At 38.9% G+C, this 16,643-nt stretch overlaps 1 protein-coding gene across 1 annotated transcript in view; it reads left to right on the top strand.

The window, feature by feature from the left end:
• LOC117996943 (inactive ubiquitin carboxyl-terminal hydrolase MINDY-4B) overlaps positions 1-16,170 on the top strand; it is a 31,452-nt gene extending 15,282 nt beyond the window's left edge. Inside the window, exons 5-11 of the mRNA XM_034985086.2 lie at positions 188-253; positions 3,174-3,244; positions 4,499-4,646; positions 5,894-6,031; positions 6,756-6,835; positions 7,531-7,665; positions 15,384-16,170. Of these exons, the coding sequence (XP_034840977.1) occupies positions 188-253; positions 3,174-3,244; positions 4,499-4,646; positions 5,894-6,031; positions 6,756-6,835; positions 7,531-7,665; positions 15,384-15,447 (702 nt within the window). The 3' untranslated portion in view covers positions 15,448-16,170. The remainder of the gene's footprint in view (positions 1-187; positions 254-3,173; positions 3,245-4,498; positions 4,647-5,893; positions 6,032-6,755; positions 6,836-7,530; positions 7,666-15,383) is intronic.
• The last annotated feature ends 473 nt before the right edge of the window (positions 16,171-16,643 follow it).

Raw genomic sequence — 16,643 nt, 5'->3', positions numbered from 1 at the left:
CATCAATTTCAAACCGCTATTTCACCCTCTTAGGGGTTGAATTTTCAAAAATCCTTTCTTAGCGGATGCCTATGTCTTTTGAGCTGTGCGTTGATAGATCATTTCATTCTCATTCATCATTTCGTTTTCATTTTATATATTAGGATATTTTTTCCCAGGTATACTAATTTGTTGACTCTGTTTCAAGCTGCATTTCTTTGAATTCAAATCTTTGGAGGATCTACAGATATTTTTGAAACGGTACATTTACTTGGTAAGTAGATTGTTGCTTTTTGACTTTTACTATAGTTTATCCCAAGCGAAAGTTAATAATAATTATTGAAATACCTACTATCTGTAATCCAGATTGTGTTACTTAATTATTTACCGCTGAAATATAGTAAACTAGATGATTCCTGCGACTTCGTCCGCATGGTTTTTAAAAACCCTGTGGGAACTCTTCAATTTTCCGGGATAAAAAGTAGCCTATGTCCTTCCTTGGGATCTAAGTTATCTCTGTACCAAATTTCGTCGAAATCGGTTGAACGGTTGAGCCGTGAAAAGCTGTCTGCTACCTTAGCAGATAGAAAGGCACATTTTCGCATTCATAATCTTAAGTATGGATTATCAAAAGTTTGACAATTTATCACTTAAAAAATGTTCTTAACTGCGTTTTTTTCAGTATTTAAATCAAATCTAGTGAATAATACAGCAATCCAGGTGATACTCGTTTTAAACAGCACTTAATTAAGTTGCTAAGTACTGTGAGACTGAAGACAGCACTTTTCAGCGTTTCAGCACAAAATTACTTTAAGTTCTCTTTAATTAGTTCGAGACTGCGAACGTTATAAGGACAAAACTTTCGGTTGTTTATATCATGGGTTTTTGTATTAAACATCTTTACCGACCGTTTAACTAAAGTTAACGTTTTAAAGTTCAAGTTAAGTTATATTGCTTTGTCAAAGTTTTTGTATTGATACAACGAAAAGAGAGTCAGTTCTAAAGTTAAACCCTACTATATGAAACAGCACAACTTAATAACGGTGTTATTAATGCACAGAGAATGGTGTATATGTTAAAAGTACCTAAGTAGTAAGTTTATGTAAAAAACCGGCCAATGCGAGTCTCGCGCAACGAGAGTTCCATACTACAGTCGCATTTTTTCGACATTTTGCACGAAAAAGCGAGTCTCGCGCAACGAGAGTTCCATACTACAGTCGTATTTTTTCGACATTTTGCACGAAAAAGCGAGTCTCGTGCAACGAGAGTTCCATACTACAGTCGCATTTTTTCGACATTTTGCACGAAAAAGCGAGTCTCGCGCAACGAGAGTTCCATACTACAGTCGCATGTTTTCGACATTTTGCACGAAAAAGCGAGTCTCGCGCAACGAGAGTTCCATGCTACAGTCGCATTTTTTCGACATTTTGCACGAAAAAGCGAGTCTCGCGCAACGAGAGTTCCATACTACAGTCGCATGTTTTCGACATTTTGCACGAAAAAGCGAGTCTCGCGCAACGAGAGTTCCATGCTACAGTCGCATTTTTTCGACATTTTGCACGATAAATCAAAAACTATTAGGCATAAAAATAAATACAAAATCAGTTCAAAGGCCCTTTTATAATATAATACTTCACTTAGTATAGTTATCTTACTTTGAAAATTGAAAATACTAATTCATGATTTTTTTTGTGATGTTACCACAAATCACAGTTTTTGGATTTATTCCTTTACTTGTGCAGCTATAAGACCTACCTACCTACGGGAAGTATCCTATAGGTTTTCTTGACAGACACGATGGACAAATGGACAGACAAACAGACAGAATACGAAGCGATCCTATAAGGGTTCCTTTTTTCCTTTTGAGGTACAGAACTCTAAAAATCAGTCAAGTGCGAGTTGAAGTCACACACGAAGGGTTCCGTACCGCACGCACTACCTAAGCGAGTCCTAGAATTACGCATAGATACTTTGATGGCACTCCTACGCTAGACTTTTCTGACCCAGCGGTCATGCTCTTTGGCAAAGAGGAGAGCCATAACGTATCCACTTCAAGGATGGTTGTTGTTGTTAAGGAACGCTTCCTAATGGCTAAAGTTCTAAGCAAGTCGACAATGCGAAAGTCTTAAGACTTAAGCCTCCGCTTCTAAGAAGCTTCGCGGATTTACTGTATGTGATTTTTCGTGTGAAGTTTTGGGGAAATCCTTTACTTACTCTATATTAAGACGATTACTGCATTTGCCTACCTAAATCTAAGGTAATTTATTTGAAGTTAAATATTATGCTTGTATTTAGTGCGCAAGTTAAAGACAGACTAAAAGCGCAACGCACACCTAGAAAGAAGATGCGTAGCGTATTTCTAAATATTATATAAAAAAAATATTACAAAAACCGACTTCAACCGAAGTCGGTTTTTTAAGCTTTTTAGTGTAGGTAAGTAGTCATTGCTTGGTACCTAAAATATCAATTCACCAGCGAATCTGTCGAAATCCACACGGCTTAGGAGTTCCTTGCACCTTGCAACATCAGGATTGAAGAGTTGTGCCTTCGAATTCAATAACAAAGTCTATGCTCGCCATTTACAATATTGTTTCACCAGGAACAGTTTCTGAATTTCTTTAGTTTAGGAGTGCTGTACCATGCATCATGAGGTTTGAGGAGTTCGGACTTGAAGTATAATTATGAAGTCGTTGCCCACCATAGGTATAGGTAGGTATTACCTAAAATATTAATTCGTCACCAGAAATTCCCGAATCCCCACGGCTTAGGAGTTCAGTAGCCATGCAGCATCAGGATTGAGGAGTTGGCTCCAGATTTTTTTATGGGACCACCACGAAAACATCCTCTGTTGATTAAAACAAAATTTTGCTAATCGGTCCACAAACCTCGAAAAAAACGATGTACATACCCAAAAAAACGGGCCGAATTGAGAACCACCTCCTTTTTGGAAGTTGCTTAAAAAGGAAAAGGTGACTGACTGACTGACTGATCTATTGATCTACAATTCAAGAATTCCCACTAAATTTTGAAAATTAAATCCACGTCAATACAGCCGTGGGCACGATTTAGAGTATGATAACTTTATAAAAGTTTTTTCATTGAAACAAAACTGCGTAAACTTATACAATAGACAAAAGTTGTTCGCGCAACAGCGTGGATAGTTACTAATTAGTTTGTGACCAGTTTGTAATTAGTTCCAGACGGAAGACGGCTCGGGCTCCTTGCTGCTTTTGTATGCTTGTATCCTGTCCCGAGGTTGCGACAAGTAAGTTCACATCTACTCGTATTATAGAACCGAGGGTTCCGTGCTACAGTCGCCTTTTTATTATGCATAAAAACAAATAAAAATCTGTTTTGAATGTAGGTACAGAAATCAAAGGGGTGTGGGTTTAATAAAAACTGCCATACCCCTTCAAGGTTAGCCCGCTTCCATCTTACACTGCATCATCACTTACCACCAGGTGAGATTGCAGTCAAGGGCTAACTTGTACTTATCGAAATAAAAATAAAAAAGGTGCGTGCCTGGGATCGAACCGACGAATTTCGACGACAGACGATTTGGCGCAGTGGTGAGCGCTGTGGTCTTAATAGAGGGAGGTCCCGGGTTCGATTCCTGGCAGGGGTTTGGAATTTTATAATTTCTAAATTTCTGGTCTGGTCTGGTGGGAGGCTTCGGCCGTGGCTAGTCACCACCCTACCGGCAAAGCCGTGCCGCCAAGCGATTTAGCGTTCCGGTACGATGCCGTGTAGAAACCAAAGGGGTATGGGTTTAATAAAAACTGCCATACCTCTTCCAGGTTAGCCCGCTATCATCTTAGACTGCATCATCACTTACCACCAGGTGAAATTGCAGTCAAGGGCTAACTTGTATCTGAATAAAAAAATAAATAAAAAAAACGAACCTCCCTACCTCCCGTAAAAAAGGCCGACGTCCTCGGCTATCACCACTTTCTAATCAAAACATCTTTAGTGTTAATTATTACTGCTTATACTATTACTGCTATTAATACTTACTGCCAGTCATTTTATACGTGCAGTCTGTGGACGAACTACACGCAGCGGACCTACAGTGCCCTGCGCGTCCAATACAACAATGTGCTGAGGGCGGTGTTGAGGAAGCCTCGACACTGCAGTGCGTCGGCAATGTTTGCGGATGCTCGCGTGGATGATTTCTACGCGATCATGCGCAAGCGTGCCGCGTCCTTGATGAGCAGGCTGTTGAGGAGTACCAACACTCTTCTCAGCGCATTGTCCACGAAATTGGATAGCCCTCTCTGGAGGTGCTGGAGTGGTGCGCACATAGGTGCAAAGAGACCCCCTCGGGAATTATAAATAGGATTAGTTTTAATTTTAGTAGAATTAGTTGTTAAGTTAAGTTTAAGCTAGTAATAAGTAAGTACTAACATAGGTTAAGGAATTGTTTCTGTACTAACACACAATTATGGGTGTACTTATGCCTGCAATAAAAGTAAAAGTTTAAAGTTTAAGTTAATGCATTGGTACCTATTTTTTTTTCTAGTGTGATAAAAGATCTAGACGGCAAGTTGACCTACCTCGTCTCGACCCAAGTGGAAGGCTCGCTCAATGTGACCACTCTGTTACTGACAGGGCGGGCGACGCCCTATTTGCACAATGGAGTGCAATATGTTGGGGATGAAGACCATTATGTAAGTTTTATTTTTACGGTTCCGTACCTCAAAGGAGAAAAGGAACCCTTGCAGGATCACTTGGTTGTCTGTCAGTCTGTCTGTTTGTCTAGCGTGTCTGTCAAGAACACCTATAGGGTACTTTCGACGACCTCCCTGGCGCAGTCGTGAGCGCTGTGGTCTTATTAGTGGGAGGTCCCGGGTTCGATTCCTGGCAGGGGTTTGGAATTTTATAATTTCTAAATTTCTGGTCTGGTCTGGTGGGAGGCTTCGGCCGTGGCTAGTTACCATCCTACCGGCAAAGCCGTGCCGCCAAGCGATTTAGCGTTCCGGTACGATGCCGTGTAGAAACCTAAGGTGTACGGGTTTAATAAAAACTGCCATATCCCTTCCAGGTTAGCCCGCTATCATCTTAGACTGCATCATCACTTACCATCAGGTGAGATTGCAGTCAAGGGCTAACTTGTATCTGAATTAAAAAAAAAAAAAAAAAAAAAAAATACCAACTTCCAGTTCACCTAAAATCATGTATACAGGTCTTAATATAGCACAAGGAAAGGAAAACACCCGAAAACGGTGAACTTGTGGTTCACTTGCAGTGTTCTACATAAAAGTGTTAGGTATACCCTGTACAATGATACGGAACCCCATTGCGAGTCCAACTCGCTCTTGACCGGTTTCCTTAATCTCTAACTCGAACTGCTATTGTCGTTACTCGTTAGTCAGCGCCTGCATACTTTTAAGGGTTCCGTACATCTAAAGGAAAAACGAAAGCCTTACAGGATCACTTTATTGTCTGTCTGTCGGTCTGTCAAGAAACTTACAGGGTACTTCCCGTTGACCTAGAATCATGAAATTTGGCAGGTAGGTAGGTCTTATAGCAGACATTAGGGGAAAAATCTGAAAACCGTGTAGGTATTTGTGGTTACATCACACAAAAAATTAAATTGTGGTCATGAACTAATAATTAGTATTTTCAATTTACGAAGTAAGATAACTATATCAAGTGGGGTATCATATGAAAGGTTCAAACCTGTTCATTCTAAAACAGATTTTTATTTATTTTTATGCATCATTGTTTTTGATTAATCGTGCAAAATGTCGAAAAAATACGACTGTAGTGCGGAACCCTCGTTACGCGAGCTGTGTTTACCAATCCGCACATGGCCAGCGTGGTAGACTATGGCCAAAACCCTTCTCTCTAAGAGGAGACCCGTGCTCTGTAGTGAGCTGGCGATGGCTTGATGATGATGATATGTGTGTTGCAGGCAATGCCACAGTTCGGCGTGCTGTCCCGAAGCTCTGTCGGTCTTCTGGTGTGGTATGGGACAGGTGACGGCATCTCTAAGAACATCTCCAAACAGAATCCAGGGTCCCGCTTGAAGACTCCAGCTCTGCCTATTTGGGTTTAGTGTTACTTATCTAATTATTTTTATCGATTACAGTTTTAAACTTAATTTCAATCCTTACGATCTCACTTGTAACAAGTCGTAATCCTAATCTTCTCTTCTTCTTCTTCTAAATATATAAAAGGACAAGGTGACTGACTGACTGACTGACTGACTGACTGACTGACTGACTGACTGATCTATCAACGCACAGCTCAAACTACTGGACGGATCGGGCTGAAATTTGGCATGCAGATAGCTATTATGACGTAGGCATCCGCTAAGAAAGGATTTCTGAAAATTCGACTCCTAAGGGGGTGAAATAGGGGTTTGAAATTTGTGTAGTCCACGCGGACGAAGTCGCGAGCATAAGCTAGTAATATTATAAACTAGTTGTCCCGGCGAACTTCGTACCAGTCGATTCTTTTTTAGGATTTTTTTAATTTTTTCTCTCCGTAAGAACCATCCTCATACTTCAAGGAATATTATGAAAAAAGAATTAGCGAAATCGGTTTAGCTGTTCTCGAGATTTCCGATTTGCGATTTGTGATTTTTTGCATGGGTTTAGTCAAGACCTGGAGAGTGACATAGGCTACTTTTTATCCCGGAAAATCATACAATTCCCATGGGATTTTTAAAATCTAAATCCATGCGAACGACGGCGCTGACATCAGCTAGTAAGTATGCTTATAAGTGTTGCTTTGAAAGATAATTTATTAACTAAAAGCTTTTTAATTTTAAGGTGACATGCTGTTCGGGGCACTACGGAGTCCTATTCAACACGAATCGGGAACTTTTGCGAAACTATCACGCCGAAAGGAGGTAATTATTATTGAATGAAATAACACAAGACGTATAGAACAGCTATTAGAACAAAAATCTTGTTAAATGCATTGACTTGTATATTACTTCATATGGACTGGGTTATAGAACAAACAAAACGGCGCCGACTCATTGGTGCTTATGCACCAATGCAACCTCAGTGACGTCTGGATTTCATACGGGGCGTTTTTAGTATCTAAGAGGTGGCGCTGATTTATTTGGTTCCTAAACCGTGAAAAAATTTGTTCGCTTGACCATATCTTGTCACTTTAAATATCGATGGTTAAATGATAATAAAACACTGGTCATCGAGTTATAACATTCAAAATTTCATAATCATTTCAAAAGCTTGTTGCAGCTCGAAAAAAATTTGGAACGACCAATAAGATAAATGTTTGGAATGACCAATGTAACACCTTGCATACCTTGTATGTATTGTAATGTAATGTATAGGTACTTACTTGATTACATTTTATTTAATTAGACGACTGATGCTAGATAAAAATGCCGGTAGGATTAAAATTAAGTTAAAAATAGCTTATTTTTTTCCATAGTATAAACGAAATCTAATCTAAACAATGAAAATACTTGAATATAAACTAAAATATGAAGGCTGTAAAAATTCAACTACCGCTTTTCGTCTTAACTGAGACATTCTGCCATTGTATTTTAAGCCCTGGGTTATTTGTTCTAAGGTTCGATATCCACTACTACACATGCGGCGGATGTCACGTTCTCCTCAACGTGGACACGCGAGCTCACGAAGACCTGGTGGCGATGAGAAATGATGACATCACTGCCACTCCGCTGGAGAAACTTATCCACACGAAGTAAGACCATCCGTATGCATTTAAAGTAAAGATGGGCGTTATTGGCTATTTACGGCAACGGTTAATCAACAGTTACTTAGTTTCAATACCGATATTGTTAACCGTTGCCGAATATCGGTATCAGAGTTGTGTTTCAACTAATTTAATATGCGCAACGCGCAGCGGTTTCCGTAGTAGTAACTAAGCTAGCTGCCGTATCAATACCGTCTGTATAGCTAGCGCGCGCATATTCACTAAAATAAAACCAATTTTACTTTCATGAATATCGTGAAGTAATCACAACCTTAAGTTCATAGCAGTAAAGTTTAATTTGATCATTGACATAGGTCAAACTATAGTGGACGCCTGCACGAATAGTTTGCCACAGTCCAGTTAACCAAAAACATTTCATAAAGATTGATAAACCAAAGAGGACCTTATCTCTATTACTCTAAGGCTAACTGTATTTAGAATGATAGATCAAAGTGTAATGGACAAGTACTTGTACAGTTAAGCCTTAGCGTAATAGAGATAAGGTCGGCTTTGGTTTACCAAGTTCTTAGTTACTAAGCCGGTAGCCAATAACCGCTCCTTCTCAGCTTTCAGTGAAAGAAAGAAAGAGAAGGCATAATTATTGCGTTTCTAGTTACCCAAAACCAAACAATGCATTGTCGGTTGCCAGTTGGCAGTGTTGCGTTGTCAGGTGGTTCGTCATAGATGATAACTGAAAACCGTTGCTAGCTACGACAATAACGCTATGGTACGCTATAGGCATGGCAGCGGTTTTCAGTTAAGTTAAGCTATAGCGGACACATGTCTAATTTAAAGTAATATAAATATTTATATTAACTCCGAAAATCACACCCGTAATGGACCTAGAAATTTCAAATTTTGTACAGAGGTTTCCTTTATAATATTTATTTTTTCTCAAAATTTAAAATAGGTATACCTATGTGGTAATATGTTTTTATAACTGTACAGTACCTACCCGTAGTATAAGATTTTACGTCTCACCAAACGTTGCTAGAATTCGAGAGTCGAAACACTTCCGCGTTATAGTAAACTGGATCTTAGCTGCCTTGTTTTAAAGCTCAAGTTTGTCTACACATGTACAGCCAGCGCTCCAAGCGGAAACGTTGCGAAATTAAAATCAGTGGCATTGAATTTTTGACTTCAATTCAAGGCTCTTTAGGTTCATTTTACTTTGATTTTATTGTGTTTCGATTCTCGAATTCTAGCAACGTTTGGTGAAACGTAAAATCTTATACTACGGGTACTGAATGTTTTCAACCTAACAGCTTTTATAGCTAACTAGCTGAGCTGATGCGCGCAACTTCGTCCACGTGAAATTAGGTTTTTTAAAAATCCCGTGGAAGCTCTTTGATTTTCCGGGATAAAAGTAGCCTATGTCACTCTCCAGGTCTTTATTTATATCCATGCAAAAAATCACGTCAATCCATTGCACCGTTGCGATGTGACTGAAGGATAAATCAACAAACAAACACACTTTCGCATTTATAATAGGGGTAGTGATTTCTAAAATGGTGGTTACTCACAGACATACGGACAGGTCGACAGATGAACAGATCAGATGGACAGACAACCCCACAAGCAGTGGCGTGCACAGGAGTTCAAACCAGGGTATGCATTTAGGTATGAACTTATTTTACGGCAGGTTAAAATGAAAAATAAGCATTGACTTATTACAATGAGGGTAAGCAGTCCGTTTATGCCTCTATGAGCTGCACGCCACTGCCCACAAGTACCTACAAATAGTACGGTTCCTTCGAATCAGGGTTTTCGAAGTTTCGGATCGGATGCAGTGCGTAAAGAGCCTAGTGATTTCCAGTTTTAGTAGGGAACCCTAATAAGCACTTTAAAGAATTTGGCGTAGGCACCCAGAGTCGTAAGTAAAGAATCTGTTAACATTTCACAATTGTACGCTTAGTATAAGATTTTACGTGTCACCAAACGTCGCTAGAATTCGAGAGTCGAAACACAATACCTACCTTCAAAGTAAAATGGACCTAAAGAGCCATGAATTGAAGTCAGAAATTCAATGCCACTGATTTTAATTTCACAACGTTTCTTTTGTAGATGTGTAGACAAACTTGAGCTTTAAAACAAGGTATTTAAGATCCAGTTTACTACTACGCAGAAGTGTTCCGACACTCAAATACTATCAACGTTGATGAGACATGAAATCTCGTACTAAGCGTACGGATTAGTTTCGGTACGATGCAGTGTGTAAAGAGCCTAACGCTTCCCAGTTTTCTTGTGATTCTTCGAAGTGGCCGTCATACAAATACGTATATTCGATTCGTATTTTTTCACGGATCCGTTAAGTCACGGATGAGTGCACAAACGCCCTTACCGTTCCCAGTTTTCTCGGGACCCAAAATAAACACTTTAAAGAATTTGGCGTAGGCACCAGGAGTCGTAAGTAAAGAATCTGTTAACATTTCACAATTGCAGAAATTATTAAAGTAACTTTTGTAGTTTCGCAAACATCTTGGCAAGTTTAAGTGGCAATGAGCCAAAGATACTTGGCTGAGGTCGCACCCTTAGTACAGACTCCTTTAAATGCATCCCGAGAGTATTTTTAAACTTCAAATACGAGGCAACTAAAGTATATACTTCTGAGTCAAAATGCTTGATTATTATGACCGAAAAATAAATGACAGACCATGAACTTAGTCACAGCACGCGGCCGAAAGTAATGTACATCGGCCTTTAGAATGACATTTCGACTTTGGAGAGCGTTGTCTCTGTCACTCATACCTACCAGAGGTCACCAATTTATTTATTAACCTGTTAATTTAACACATATTAAAGTTTGTTGATTAACTGCGATACTAAAACTTAACAATTTTAAATAAAAAAATATTATTAAATCAAAAAATACAAATTATTATAGTTAGGACCTATACCTACGTTCTAAGTAGCTGCAGTAGGTACTTAAGTAGGTAGCGCGAAGATTCCAGGAAATTAAATTTCGAAGGGGGCGCGCGGTGCAAAACGCGCGCGCGACGACATTATACCTACCGATTGCGACCGATTACGTCATGCGCTAAAAATACCGATGCATTGAATATGGTTAAAAATAGCAAGTCAACTAATGTTAAATAGCACCACATCGATATGATGATAAATTTAGCATATCAAATGATTTTGTTGTTCCCATCGAATACCTACGAAGTGTTAATAAATATGTAGGCGCGCTAGACACGTACATCAGAAATAGGAAGGAGAATGACCGATAATTATTATTATTAATCCTCAGCCGACATCAGAACATATCAGAACGTAGTAATTAACCACTAGGTACTTTAATCAATGATCTTTACAATTAGTTCTCAGCACTTTAAACAACCTATTGGATGAGTCGGGATTTACTTTCTTAAAAGGAACCAGGCCGCATATGTGAACTAACGATATTCTTGTGTTATCAAATTACATGGACTATCCTCAATTATTATCATGGAAACTCTCACGTATAGCACAGGGAAACTATCAACGTAAGGTAACGAGGTAAACCTAACCTAACCCTACCTAGGTCGCCTCCAACCACCCCTCACAGCGACCCCTCACCTCACTCTAACCTAATCTCAACATCATCATCATCATCATCATCATAGCATCATCATAGCATCATCGCATCATGTGATTAGGGCACAATTGCTATTGCAACCTCTGAATCAAATCACTAGCCATTTCTTTATCTGATCATCTAAAGACAATCTACCACTGGTTCGGAATGCTACAGCCTACCGCGAGAAGAGCCAGCAAGAAACTCGCGTGGCGACTAGCTCAATCATCAATCTCAACTTCATGAACACTCTTAAAATAATCATTGCATTGACACTCACTATCTAAACCAGATCATATTATTGACTCCTCTTTACTAACTCGCAATATCACAATAGCTCTACCTTATCCACTCTATGCGCGTCTACATACCGAATGCCATAGCATCGTGCGCTACGGCGCCTCGAACACTATTCATCCAGGTATGCAATCGCCACACTATACCTACGCGAATCCCACTCAAGGGATCGCCAGCTCGTGCCCGGTTTCCTCGAAACCACCAGAATGCAAGCTATTCGATCTAATGGGAAACTCATTGTCTGATTACCCTACCTCTTGTGTAGGGTAGTGTCTACCCTACACAAGAGTCATCAATGATTCTTAACCAAACGGGTTATACGTTTCTAAAGCGGGTACTATCAAAGTTAACTGCAAATTACTATCACACTAAACTATCACTTTAAACTAATTATTATCTCAACTGCCGGTATATCTCCAATTACACTCTAAATTACTAGCGTTTGCAGAAATAACCTTAACGGATGTCATTATAATAATCTATCCACTGAGCCAACCGTTAACTCACGAATTACTCTAATATTCACCAATATAATTAATATTCCATATTCGTCTAACAACTACCCGAACATTATTAATAGTGCTTTGCAGACGAAGTCACCGGATAGCATTAAAGGTTAGAATTACTTTAAGGTTACGATTTAACACAAACATTCTACATTATCACAATCACAGAATTAAATATCACGATCATTATTATTCACGCTAAAAGCTACCTATCTCGAATTACCTAAGCTAATCTGAATTCTAATAAAAAGGCTAGAGTGAATTCTGAATCAGATAACCTACGCGTGTCTGTCAAAATCCAACTCTGCCGGCTAATCCAAGATGGCTTCTTTTCACAGAGTAAAGCTTCCTTCATGCAACGTTTCTTTTCACGGAATCTATGACAGTAAAACCTATTATAACATTGACACGCCTACAAATAAGTTAAATAATTTTGTTATTTTTGTTGATGCTTTGATTTGATACATAAATAATACAATAGTCGAAATTTTTGTTATTTCTGTTTATTACCGATACTGTTCGATTAACGATAGTGCGCGTTCATAGACTTTTTGCTAGTTTATTTTTTCGGGTAATTTGATGGTGTTGTTTATTTTGCTCACTTCGTTGTCTGTCCGTCCGTCTGTCTGTCTGTGCGTCCGTCCGTCCGTCTGTCTGTGCGTCCGTCCGTCCGTCTGTCTGTGCGTCCATCCGTCCGTCTGTCTGTGCGTCCGTCCGTCTGTCTGTGCGTCCGTCTGTCTGTCTGTCTGTCAAGAAACCTACAGGGTACTTCCCATGGACCTTGAATCATGAATTTATCAGGTAGGTAGGTACCTACCTAGGTTTTATAGCACACGCAAGGGGTAAAATTTGAAAACCGTAATTTCTGGTCACGTCATCATCATCATCATCATCATCATCATCAACCGATAGACGTCCACTGCTGGACATAAGTCTCTTGGAGTGACTTCCACTCCACACGTCACGGTCTTGCGGCGCCTGAATCCAGCGGCTCCCTGCGACTGGTTTGGTTACATCACCAAAAATAAATTGAAATGTGTTCATGAAAGTAGTGTTTTCAATTTTCAAAGTAAGATGAAATCAAGTGGGGTAGGTATCGTGTTTTATTTTTTTTAGTCAGTGTTATATTTTTAACGTGTTTATTTATCAATAAATTTTAATAACAATTATTGATATTATATTATGTAAGTTTAACAGTATTTGACACCACTAAAATTACCTACATGACGTTTTGTCGGTCCCAACAACAGACACAATGCTCTACAAGTCTGCAATCTCCTTCTAAGGGTCGATGTACATTACTTTCAGCCGCTTACTGTAGTTATATAGTATGACTAGCTTATGCTCGCGACTTCGTCCGCGTGAACTACACAAATTTCGAACCCCTATTTCACCCCCTTAGGGGTTGAATTTTCAAAAATCCTTTCTTAGCGGATGCCTACGTCATAATAGCTATCTGCATGCCAAATTTCAGCCCGATCCGTCCAGTAGTTTAAGCTGTGCGTTGATAGACCAGTCAGTCAGTCAGTCATTCAGTCAGTCAGTCACCTTTTCCTTTTATATATTTAGAAGATTATGAGCCTCCAATAGCTCAACGGTTAAAGAAGCGGACTGAAATCCGTATGGTTGCCGGTTCAAGCCCCACCCGTTGCACTATTGTACTCCGAGCACAAGCTTAAAGCTTAGTTTTAGGGGAAAGGGGAATATTACAGAGGTCACCAATTTATTTATTAACCTGTTAATTTAACACATATTAAAGTTTGTTGATTAACTGCGATACTAAAACTTAACAATTTTAAATAAAAAAATATTATTAAATCAAAAAATACAAATTATTATAGTTAGGACCTATACCTACGTTCTAAGTAGCTGCAGTAGGTACTTAAGTAGGTAGCGCGAAGATTCCAGGAAATTAAATTTCGAAGGGGGCGCGCGGTGCAAAACGCGCGCGCGACGACATTATACCTACCGATTGCGACCTATTACGTCATGCGCTAAAAATACCGATGCATTGAATATGGTTAAAAATAGCAAGTCAACTAATGTTAAATAGCACCACATCGATATGATGATAAATTTAGCATATCAAATGATTTTGTTGTTCCCATCGAATACCTACGAAGTGTTAATAAATAAGTTAAATAATTTTGTTATTTTTGTTGATGCTTTGATTTGATACATAAATAATACAATAGTCGAAATTTTTGTTATTTCTGTTTATTACCGATACTGTTCGATTAACGATAGTGCGCGTTCATAGACTTTTTGCTAGTTTATTTTTTCGGGTAATTTGATGGTGTTGTTTATTTTGCTCACTTCGTTGTCTGTCCGTCCGTCTGTCTGTCTGTGCGTCCGTCCGTCCGTCTGTCTGTGCGTCCGTCCGTCCGTCTGTCTGTGCGTCCATCCGTCCGTCTGTCTGTGCGTCCGTCCGTCTGTCTGTGCGTCCGTCTGTCTGTCTGTCTGTCAAGAAACCTACAGGGTACTTCCCATGGACCTTGAATCATGAATTTATCAGGTAGGTAGGTACCTACCTAGGTTTTATAGCACACGCAAGGGGGAAAATTTGAAAACCGTAATTTCTGGTCACGTCATCATCATCATCATCATCATCATCAACCGATAGACGTCCACTGCTGGACATAAGTCTCTTGGAGTGACTTCCACTCCACACGTCACGGTCTTGCGGCGCCTGAATCCAGCGGCTCCCTGCGACTGGTTTGGTTACATCACCAAAAATAAATTGAAATGTGTTCATGAAAGTAGTGTTTTCAATTTTCAAAGTAAGATGAAATCAAGTGGGGTAGGTATCGTGTTTTATTTTTTTTAGTCAGTGTTATATTTTTAACGTGTTTATTTATCAATAAATTTTAATAACAATTATTGATATTATATTATGTAAGTTTAACAGTATTTGACACCACTAGAATATTAGTCATCATTGGCTAATATTCTAAAATGATACAAATCATCTTGACTAATAAGGATTTAACTCGTCTGACGTCTTGCGGTTAGGTAAAGAAGTGAAGAAGGGACAAGATTGAAAAGTTCCTGAGCTATATGCAAAGACTAAATGCCAAAAGTGCATATCATGAATCATCTAGCTTATACCTGCGACTTCATCCACGTAGAGTACACTTAAAGGATTTTGGAAAATTTCATCCATAAGGGATGGAATTTTCCAAAATCTTTTTAGCGAATGTCTACGTCATAATAGCTATCTGCATGTCAAATTTCAGCCAGGTCCGTCCAGTAGTTTGAGCTGTGCGTTGATAGATCAGTCAGTCAGCTTTTCCTTTTATATAGAAGAAGATATAGCGCAAGCTCTAATTGCTACCTGTTTGTTTCAGATGGCAGGAAGCCAAGATAACCTGGTCTGGCGCGGTGCCCTTTGCGGGCGACTCGCCGAACTAACGGCTCGGCGTCTAATTGCTTTAGTTATGGCTGGCTTTAGATACATCTGCAACTGTATTGCTTAGAAATACTAGATATACAAGTATAGTACGTGACAGGTCGAGATTGCAATCGGGGTATGAAGCGGGAGAACGCCCCGCAAACGGATCCCGCACTGGGTTAGCGTGGGGGCTGTGCGGGTGTGCGGGGCGATTGACCCCGATTGCCATCTCGAACTGGTGCGTACTATACCTTCACTGTAATATGTTTAATTATAATTATAATTAAATTTAATAATAATTAATTATAATAATTATTATTATTAATATAATTTTGCTTTTTAAAATTTATAATTTTAACAATTTTTGTACATGTTAGTTTGTACTCGTAGTTTAAGTAGTGTAATTGGCTTTATGACCGTTCTAATTAAATAATAAATATAATAAAATAATAATAATAATGTTAGAGTCTTCGCACATGGCAACATTTTAACGAGCAGTTGAGGAGCTTATTCACATTAAAAAAAAAACTGGCCACTTGAGCATTGTCATTTTGTTCGTGATCTCTCATCTATACCTACTATTCTGTACTTATTCTGTATCATTGTTTTTTTTAAATATAAATACCCTTAAAATAATAAAATAAGTGATTAATAATATTACGGTTTTGTTTAAGGCAATGCAGGCAATTGCAATGTAGAAAATATTACTATGCCGTTATCCAAATAAACAATTTACGATAGCATTAGTTATTTGTTTTTCTCTTTTTAACAATGTAGCCTGCAGTAATCAAGTGCCTGTTTCTTGGCCCAAAGGAAAGCGCAGGTATGTATACAGGAAGATTTTTTTGGTTTTGCACAATTTTTTTTTGGTTGTTCTGTATCGCTAATAGAACACATTTTCATTCATAATTTTGTACCTTTTTTTGAAATATTTTTTTTACCGTAAAATAAGCAAATCATGGTCATACTATTCGTAAACAAAGCACGCTATAAGCACGCTAGCTGACTCTGACGTTTTCCCTTAAATAAAAGTACCAAGATCGCATCTTAAGACGATATTAAAGCGCGCAGAGGTCAATAGCCGCCGCGCGCGTCATCGGATGTGAGTGCGTGTATTTTAATCAATAGCTGAAGATAACGTTTGTAGGGTGGCCCTAATCATCTGTTCAAAAGTGGATATCTTTGGTAAACGATAACTTTGGTATTCTTAAGTAAA

Source organism: Maniola hyperantus, chromosome 4 (assembly GCF_902806685.2).
Source record: "Maniola hyperantus chromosome 4, iAphHyp1.2, whole genome shotgun sequence".
NCBI classification, from domain to species: domain Eukaryota; kingdom Metazoa; phylum Arthropoda; class Insecta; order Lepidoptera; family Nymphalidae; genus Maniola; species Maniola hyperantus.
Note: the sequence above shows the minus strand (reverse complement) of the source record. Positions and strands in the feature narration are given on the sequence as shown.